General features: G+C 34.6%; 1 protein-coding gene and 1 long non-coding RNA gene across 5 annotated transcripts in view; one reads left to right on the top strand and one right to left on the bottom strand.

The window, feature by feature from the left end:
* The first annotated feature begins 581 nt into the window (after positions 1-581).
* Positions 582-10,064, top strand: part of LOC124946422 — a 77,298-nt gene continuing 67,815 nt past the window's right edge. Inside the window, exons 1-6 of the long non-coding RNA XR_007100052.1 lie at positions 582-903; positions 1,363-1,594; positions 3,706-3,884; positions 5,040-5,294; positions 5,675-5,678; positions 5,856-9,784. This is a non-coding gene — a long non-coding RNA (uncharacterized LOC124946422). The remainder of the gene's footprint in view (positions 904-1,362; positions 1,595-3,705; positions 3,885-5,039; positions 5,295-5,674; positions 5,679-5,855; positions 9,785-10,064) is intronic.
* LOC124946418 (disintegrin and metalloproteinase domain-containing protein 10-like) overlaps positions 2,267-10,064 on the bottom strand; it is a 159,108-nt gene continuing 151,310 nt past the window's right edge. For all 4 annotated transcript variants that reach the window (XM_047487099.1, XM_047487100.1, XM_047487098.1 and 1 more), the window contains 5 exons: positions 9,529-9,696; positions 5,007-5,134; positions 3,993-4,107; positions 3,713-3,847; positions 2,267-3,380 (listed from right to left, as the gene is read on the bottom strand). In XM_047487099.1, the coding sequence (XP_047343055.1) occupies positions 2,661-3,380; positions 3,713-3,847; positions 3,993-4,107; positions 5,007-5,134; positions 9,529-9,696 (1,266 nt within the window). In that variant the 3' untranslated portion in view covers positions 2,267-2,660. The remainder of the gene's footprint in view (positions 3,381-3,712; positions 3,848-3,992; positions 4,108-5,006; positions 5,135-9,528; positions 9,697-10,064) is intronic.

Genomic DNA, 10,064 nt, shown 5'->3' with positions numbered 1-10,064 from the left:
ACCGTAACCGTTTCAAAACTGTTTAAGTATACTTTTTACCAAATTCCCATCCGTTACGAGAGAAGACTCACTCAATCGTTGTTACTACTACTACACTACTACTATTACTACTACTAATGGAACACATATGTATATAATGTGTGTCATATACAGACGTTACGTGATTTCACTTGAAAAAGGAATATGACGACGAAGCCACGCGTGTATCGATGTACCGTGTCGAACGTAAAAACGATACGATATATCGAATTAGAACATTTCACATATCGAGAATCGTTTTCACGTTGGTAACACTTGCGATAGATGGTGCAACATGTAACAGCTTGAGAATTAACGGTTATCGTATATTTCCAACATGATGAAGGATGAACGAAGATAGACTATGATGAATTTTAATTGGGTGTAGCGAAAGAAAAATAGAAAAAAAAAAAAAAAGAAAAAAGGAAAAGAAGAAGAAGAAAAAAAAAAAAAATAATAAGCGAGCCGCGATAATATTTCGTAAAAATGCTGAATAAAGGGATAAAACGCGATGGTTAAAGTCAAAAGAAAAGGAAAAAGAGGAAAAAAAGAAGTAAAAAAAAAAAAAAGAAAGAAAGAAAGAACAGTTGTATATGTAAATACGCTTAGACTTTGCAATATTATGGAAATCGCTTAATCGGCAAAGTACATATTTAAATTTGACTTTGAAATAACAACAAAGCAGTCGAAGTTCTTTATGCTATTGCGTACGTAAAATAGAACAGGAGGGATAGGATGGGAGAGGGGGGTCACTAAAAGGCAAATGAAGTTAGTTTCTGAGTATCGATCAAACTTCATGGATCATTATTTTTGATGGCTCAATAAATTATCTCGAGCTTGTGTGGGCTAATGTGTATTAATATAAATTAATTCGAAGAGAAAGACGTATGTATATAATCCGAGAATGCTTATAGTATTATTATTAAGCGATTTGTTAGATATTGAAAAAAAGAGTTGAGAATAATTTTATTACGTATATCGTTGATTCTTTGAAAATGCAGCATTTTCATAAAGATCGACGAGCCGAGTTGAATATTTTTCGGTAAATTCTTTTTTTTTTTTTTTTTTTTCTTTTTTTTTCATAGAAAAATTATTCACGAATGCATATTTAAAGGTTATCCGTAGTCGCTTAAAATAATTCTATTAATTCTACTGTATGATTTGTATTGTATCACGATTAAGCTTTTTTTTTTTTTATTACGTTTTCAAACTCGTATTAAATATATCGCATTTATTTTAGATTATAATCGTCGAAATAATTTATGAAAAGCATTGTTTGTCCTTTATAAGCATGTATCAATTTTTTTTCGATCGATATTGTTTGACGATATTATCTTGCTTCAGGTTGAACAAATTTGAATTTCTCGAGAAAACAAAATGGTGGATTTATTTCGTGTCGTAACAAATTTTAACAAATGTGAATCGAAGACGAGCAAAAATTCATATTTCCTATTGGAGATGCGTTTTTTCTCCTTCCCCCCCACCCCCCATTGAAATGGCGATCGTAAATTGATTATCCCAATTAACCGCGTGTGAAATAAACGCAACAAAGGAATTAACTGCCGTGAAAATTACCGTGAGTATAAAGGACATTTTGTAAAATTACGATAATGCTTCAAATTATAGATAAAATATCGTTGGTTATAATCGATTAAAGAGTTAAAGAGATTTGTTGAGTATGAAACGGGATGAGGTGGAATGGGTGATGAGTGATCAGGGGTGAGGTGGGGGGGAGTTGGGGTCTAAAGGGAAAAGGGATAGAAATTATTGCATAGTTATTTTTCAATCGTGATTTAAACTTTATTTAGCTTGAAAAACTCATTAAAAGTAAATCAACTTTTTCGAGAGTATTCAAGAGTGATGAATAACAGTATTCGTTTAGCGAAGCGTTCATTTCGAACGGTCAAAATTGAATTTAGACGGTGAAACAAAAACGTTGCGGTTGCGTGAACAATTTTTTTTTCTTCCTTTCTTTTCTTTTTTTTTTTTTCCCCTTCTCGAAATATACTTTTTCATCAATGATTACGAGCGTACGTATCATTGTCGCATGCACTAATAATTTTAATAATTTCTAATTTGATTTCGAAGTAACGAATGAAAGATCGATCGACAATTTAATCGAATGAAAATCGATTGAAAATTTAAATATCGATAGATCGGATAGATGGCGTAGCAGTGCATCGAACGATGAACGAGAAAATGGCGGATATAGAGGAGATAGAATGGTTAGAAATGACGAAGATTATGATATATAGTGAATTTGTAGCATATGATTTATATTTTTTTTTTTTTTTACAATAATGATCGAGATTGCTTATACATTCTTCTAAACGCATACATACACCGACACTAAACTTCGGGACGACCTCCTCTACGATTGGTCCGCTTCTATACTCGATTAAAATACGAATCATTCTTATCCAGATTATTCGATCATCATCATCATCATCATCATCATCATCATCATCATTCTTATTTTGAATTCTAGATGCTTTGTTCTACGATCGACATGAATATATACTAATCGATTTGACGAATATATACAATATTTACAAGCTCTTCAGAGATACACAATTATATCCGACTTTGCAGTTCATCAATAATGTAATAAAGAAGTCGAATAAAAGAAAAATATCCCACGACTAACTTTCTGGTAAGAGGACCGTCAAATCTGACGTTTGCATTCTTCCTTCGACTGTATCGATCGGCGTATCGGGCGTGTCCGGCACAACCAATGGTTCGCTCTGATAATTCGTCGAATTTTTACAAACTCCGCTTTCGACGTTGTACGAGCTTGCCGTTATCTTTGCCTCCGAGGAAGTCAAGTTCCTTGGAATAGTTCTTCCCGATAGAAGAATAGAGATTCTCCGCCATCTTCCCAGATTTCTCTCGTTCATCTGGCACTCGACACGAGGAAGAAGTATTCTCCTATTTTCTTTTTTTTCCGATTCTTCCTCTTCCATTTCTTTTCTCCTTTTCTCTCGTCTCTTCTCGGTTCTATTTTTCCTCCTTTTACCTTCCACCTCCTCGATCTCGTTCAAGCTCTGCTTTTCCGAACGATCGACCGCTCGAGTAGCGTCCTTTTCTAAAATACGTAGAATCCTGGAGATACAGGTACTCGCCCGCAAGGACTCTTCGTCGTTTCTCTTACCACGCGGCGATACGATGCTTTTCATAGTTTCGACTATACGCTTTTTGATGTGCGAAATGTTCATCGATCTTATCTTAGCAACGTTTGATGTTGCATGATCTTTTGACAAAGATTCTTCCCTTCTTACGATCTCCTCTCGTGTTTCCTGTGACGTTGGAAGAATTTTCATACGTGGGACTCGCCGTTTACTTAGCAGCCTCGTAACCACGCACTGGAATAGAATTTATTTTTAATTTTCATTTTCTCTCTCTCTCTCTCTCTTTCTCTCTAACTCGAGCTAAGATCTATACGATAAATTATTGGACAGTGTATTAATCGAAAAAAAAGAAAAAAAAAAAAAGAAATAGAAAAACAAAGTATTCACGATTACTTAATTCATTTAATTTTACAATAATAAATAAAAAAAGAATTTTTAATTTATATATTCATTATTATATATTTTAATTTCAATAATTATAAAACAAGGAATTTAAAATCCATCATTTTTATCTTTTCTGATAATGTTGTAATATTAATATAATTATTCTTTTTAATAGATCTTACCAATATGGATAGCAGAAGGAGAATCATCAAGGCAACTATATACCAACGATCGATAATCCATCGTTGAAAGTTAGCAAGACTTGCATCAGATAGAAGAAGCCTTCTTAAGGTGGCCAGAGGGCCACTTGGATCAACCTATGCACGTACAAGGAAATAACTTACATAACATGACGTAAGTTATTCAATAATATCAATAATTTCATAAGCTTTCCTTTTTTCCTTTTTTTTTTTTCTTATATTTCATATTTTTATAATCGATATAAAAGAGAGAAGAATGTACCTCTCGGCATCTTTGAAAAACGTCGCAGTAACCATTGTAGTCATTGCAAGGTGTACCAGGTTTTGAAAGCATGTCCGGTATATCGTAAGGAGCTGAATTCCAAGCAAAGGACGACCTGTAAAAAAGAATTTACTTTTTTAAAGCTTTTTCTTACCCTTTTAATCGAAGAAAGTGTTTGTACGCTCCCAACTTCAATTTAACTTTTTTTACACGGCTAAGAAAAACACTTTTCACATTTTATATATACGTTTGAAGATTGTCGTTGTCTAGTCATCGTCTCTCTCACTATTTGTGTCTCTCTCATTATTTAATGTTTAAATATTTTTTCATGTTGCTCAAGTTATCCATTAAGTCCATTGTGAATTCATTCGAGTGGTCGAGATTACCGTCTCGAGACTTTTGTTTATAGCTTATACAATTTTAGATACTATAGCTCATACAATATTAGGGTATTGCTAATGTATTTGCCAATAAGCAAATTAGACAATAAGCCTAAATCAATGTCTAAATTCTTTTCATAGTATTTTCTATTAAAAATTTTTAAAACAGGCTAATTCAATAATTCGATCGAAAGATTAGTATGTACACGCGTACGTGTGCGCGCGCGCGCGTGTGTGTGTGTGTGTGTGTAATAAATTATTATAAATTTCATTGTCCTACCGACAATGAAAAACTTTTAATTCCAATTGTTTAAATTCCAATTATGAGATTATGTTTTAATTCAGAGAAAATGAAAGGTGTGTCAAATGAAAAAAAAAAAAAAAAAAAAAAAAGAAGAAAAGAAAAAAGTAAAAAAAGTAATTCCATATGAAATAGTCGAGAAAATAAGATAAAAAATTGTTATAACTGTATTTTACATGCAGTTTGAAATTTGAAATGTACATATATTTTATCAAATTTTAAAGATAATCTTAATCACGTTTCTCTTATTAATAGGATCATTATTAACTGAAAAGCTTTCATAGTGGAAGCTATAGACAAGATACTATTACGTATAACGATGATTTCTCTTACAAGCACGGTTGATCCTCTCCTGGTAATTTACAGCAGAGTTCACAGCTCTTGGTCGGTGGATCCTCTGGTCCTGCGATACACTGACAGGATTCCAAACCGTAAGCCAGGCAAATGCTGCCGGTGCATTCCTGAAAGCAATGCGAAGATCCGATAAACTACCACCATTGCTTTACAATTATCGCTCTATACAAGAGGACAATGATTTACAGGAGATATCAAAGGCGACGAGAGGGAATAGAGAGTGGAGTAGTCTATGGGATCGAAATGACGAAGGACGATACTTGAAACGTATGAATATCCCATGTTCATGATAGGACGAATTTAAGCTTTGTTCTGTTTGTCATATCTTCAATGACATTATCGTTTCATCGACTACAAGGATAGAGACAATAGTATGTCAATTCGGTGATAGGTATAATCTCATCCGATGTCTCTTCAAGCACGCGATTGACGATCATCATAAAGATATATATATATATATATATATATATATATATATATATATATATATAGATATATATATATATATATATATATATATATATATATATCTTTTTAGTTTACAGTTTTATAATTATCAATGTTAATTTTTACGTTAGTTCGTATTTAAGTATTGTATAATAGTAACATATAAAAATATTTTTTAATTGAAACAAATTTATTTCCAGACTGGTAAGACAAATTGCAAAGATAACTTATCTGATAGAGGAACAGAACGGATTGGTAATTAAATGGTCCCTGCTTGTCACGGAGAGAAAGAGAGAGTAGGAGAGAGGGAGAGAGAGAGAGAGAGAGAGAGAGAGAGATACATACAGTCTGGTAAATGAGTATGTTACTACATTGTCGTAGGTAGGTTGGACGTAGGAAAATCGAGCTTACTATTTGTTTTTCGTCGAGGAGAAAGAGAGAATGGGTGCTTCGGGTAACGAGGATCAGATACATTCGATTCTATTCAGCCGAGTGGAAAACGTTGGTACGCGAAGAGGCAAGTCGACTGTTGAGGAAGGAAGAGGAAGTGGAAGAGGAGGAGAAGGAGGAGAGAAAGGGGTAGAGGGTAGAGGGTAGAGGGTAGAGGGTAGAGGGCTTTTCTCTCGTATGTACGAGCCGTGGAAATCGATATTCCCGAAATAGTCGGTTTCTAATTTGCAAGTACAATAACGTCGGTTGGTCGGTTGGTCGAAAGAGGAGATGAGAGAAGTGGAGAGGCGATGGATGCTAACAGAGAGAGAGAGAGAGAGAGAGAGAGAGAGAGAGAGTGTGAGTGGGAGAAAGCGCGCGAGAGAGAGAGAGAGAGAGAGAGAAACAGGGAGAGAAGTCAGCTGCCGCGCTACGTCCCCGAAAGTTTGCAATTTGCTTTGGCGTTTCCGCACCGTCGGCAACAATGAGACGTCGACGTCGCATCCTCGGCTCCACACCGAATTCGACGTTCTCTGAATCGAACAGAGTAAGGGGAGACGTTTGTACGTTCGCGTCAAGAAGAAAATTGTGTTTCTCTAATGAATACTTTAGATTATTTATGATTTCTTTTCTTTTTCTTTAACCTTTTTTTTTTCCTTTTTTTTTTTCCCCCCACATTTAAAATCGGATCTTGATTATGTATTTCAAATTTCCTCTATGACAACTATGTCGAATAGAACGTAATGAGAGTTTTGTTTGTTTCAGAAACAATAGAGGTATATGTATAATACTTACACGTATGTGTATATATATATATATATAGTCTATGACTACTCAAAGTCCTTGAACTCATCTTTATTAAAGTCACGTAGAGTCGATAAGGTGGCCTCGATGCAACTCGAACGATCTCGCCCTACGGAAATTCGTAACTCTGTACGTCTCTGACGCGAGTGCCGTTGTAATGGCGATTGTTTCTCGACCTGTAGGTACGGCCAAACTTTCCCCTTCTGCGATTCGTGCTGAGAAGTTACACGGAAGCAGTTCGAGCGTTAGATTTTATCACGCTCGTTCCACCATCGGAGCCCTTATTTGTTCCGTTAGTTAAAACGAAATAATCGCTGGGATATCTTGATTTTGTTACTCCTCCTTTTAACTTTTTCTTTTCTTCTTTTTTTAATTTGCTCTCTCGATAAGATATTTTCTCTCTCTCTCTCTCTCTCTCTCTCTCTCTCTTTCTTTCTCTCTCTCGCTTTCTTTTTTATCGAATTCATTAACATTTTATAAAGCGCGTAAATTTAGTAATATCTACCTAATAGATCGATGAAAAAATTTGGACATTACTTTTGATGAAAATTTAATATTTAAAATTTTGCATCCTTAAGCATTAAATTTTATTAGAAAATTTTTTAATAAATTTTTCGTATTCTCAGGATTTGCAGGATTATGATATTGGAAATAAATCGAATCGATATCACTTTTTTTTTTTCCTGAAAATGATTTAAATGATTTTTACCTACATTTTTCTTTATTTACCATACGCCAGTCTTATTCAACCGATTCATCGTCTTTCTTTCTCTCTCTCTCTTTCTCTCTTTCTTGGTTCTATTAGCACCGTAATTCACACACCGTATACTTGCTATTATGACTACTACTAACGTACGATCACGGAAACGCTAGACAGAGCTCAATGAATAAGTTACTAGCCAAGAAGCGGCTCTGCCGGGAATCGTAAATTCGACGCGCCGCGGCAATTCCGTAAGTGCGGCGTATTCTCGTTGAGATAGTCGTGAGGAACGCTCATAAAAATCGTCCCTTATCGTAATATTATTCTCTATGCAATTAAACGAACGTTGGAACGAAAGAAAAAAATGATCTTTGCATTAGTATTAAGGGAATTCGATAATAGAATTAAATTAGTCTATCGACGATGATAAACAATTCAATTTTATTTTCCAATATAACATCATATTTGTCATATAAAGGAGAAATAATTGAATTCGTAACGTATATTAAAAGTTTATCAAATCGAAATAAGTTAGGAATTATTTGAAAAACAAAATCTTCTTTTAAATGTTATTCCTTATATATTTACAATGATTCTCTATTTATTATATCGAAATATATTATATATATTTCGTTTACATGTCCATTGATAAAAAAAGAAACAAATATGCCCCTTTATTTTCAGCTATGAATCGGTTTATTTCTATCTGGTATTTTGAGATTATGTTGTATTAATCGAGAAATATCTACGTCACATCTAACGAAATGACCACGGCCTCGAGGGATAGCAGACGTCAAAGCCATAATCACCGTCGATATTTCTATATCTCAAATATTCGCATGTTGATATAATATTATACATATATGGCATATGCAAAACGAAATTGGCGACGTATGAATTAATTATTATATTAATAGCGACCGGCTATTTTACCGTACGGGTATTCAATTGGCGATTGAGGAAGAGAGAGAGAGAGAGAGAGAGAGAGAGAGAGAGAGAGAGAGAGAGAGAGAGAGAGAGAGAGAGAGGAAGTAGAAAGAGAACAAAAGCTTCATACGCATGTAATTAATGCCCTGTGAGTTCTATTACCATCAACACCATTGCTCTATTTTCACGTATTTCATGTATTTCACTTCTATTAATATTCTTTTACAAATACGTACTATTCGACTATTTCGTTTGGATTTCGAGCATTATTATAGACGATAGCGATTAAGCGAGCAAACTTTATTCGTTCATACGAAACGAATAGTGTGACCTGACAGATTCCGTATTAACTTTGTGTATCGTAATTTTTCGACGAGAAACATTTCCTCTACGTTTCCATTTTCCATGTATTCGTAAAAAAAAAAAAAAAAAAAAAAAAAGAAAAAAAGAGAGAAAAAAAAGTGCCAAAACTCGATTCATCCAACTCTTTCCAATGTGTGTCCCTTCCTTTCTTGTTTATCTGATGAAAACTATCGTATTCGATATATCCGATACGACGTCGACGACAATTTATTTCGTTTCGTGAATATTTAATTGCATTATAAAAATTCGTAAAAATCATTGAAGGGAAAAATATATATCCATTAAACAAAAATGAAATAACAATGCACGACGACTAGGGAATGTGAGATAGCTAGAGACAGTTTTTCAATTTTTACAAAAAATCGATCGATGGATGATCATTCAGAGAAGTTTTACGAATAAAATCTCTCTCTCTCTCTCTCTCTCTCTCTCTCTCTCTCTCTTTCTCTACCGGCGCAGATGGAATTTGACAAAGGCAGGAATCGTCTGCGTCCATAAATTCGTGGTTGTAGATCAATACTAGGTAACGGGTAACGTGAAACTTGATAGTGGTGCCTATGTGTGTGTACGTTTGTGTGTATATATATATATATATATATATGTGTATGGATATGATTGCATACGTAAAGGAGAAATAGAGTGGTATGCGAGTAAGTAGAGTGAAGTAGTGAAGTAGCCAAGTGGTGTGTGAGGTTGTATTCTCCTCGTCTCGCTCGTTGGAGAATGCTCGAAAGGACTCTGTGTGATTCTGCACAACATGTATGCTAGTACCTAAATAAGTGTATGTGTATGAGAGAGAAGAGAGATGGAAATAGACTCATGTATTCTCACCCCCATGTAGCAGACGAACTCCTCGTTGCATATGGTCTTGTTGGGTTTGTTGATGGATGGCGGACACTGGGGACCTCGGCCGTCGCAAAAGCTCGCGTCCCTGCATCCGTTGTCGTCCCTGCACTTGTCCCCGCTGCGTAAAGTACAAGCCGACGTGCAGCACGGTCCCTGCGACAGAGATACGAAGATCAGAGAGAGAGATAGAGAGAGAGAGAGACTGTGAGATCAGTATGGTCTCTGTGGGAATCCGTTAATGGTACTCAAAGCAAGATGCGATCATGTTATTGGCTGACTTGCGTGTCAACTATGGAAAAATATTGAAAAGAACTTTTGTCCAAAGGTTTTCTTTATTTGTACATTTGTACGTTTGTATATATATATATATATGTACATATATATATATATATATATGTACACATGGAGATATTATATTTAATTTATAGAGATTTACTTTTCATATACGAAGGATCGTTTTGATTAGAAAAGTATGGAATTTAAATAGTCCGTTGAAAATATTTGATTATTACGTTTGGATA

The sequence above is a fragment of the Vespa velutina genome, chromosome 2, assembly GCF_912470025.1.
Source record: "Vespa velutina chromosome 2, iVesVel2.1, whole genome shotgun sequence".
Taxonomy (NCBI): domain Eukaryota; kingdom Metazoa; phylum Arthropoda; class Insecta; order Hymenoptera; family Vespidae; genus Vespa; species Vespa velutina.
The sequence above is the reverse complement of the archived record's forward strand: the minus strand, read 5'-3'. Positions and strand labels throughout refer to the sequence as shown.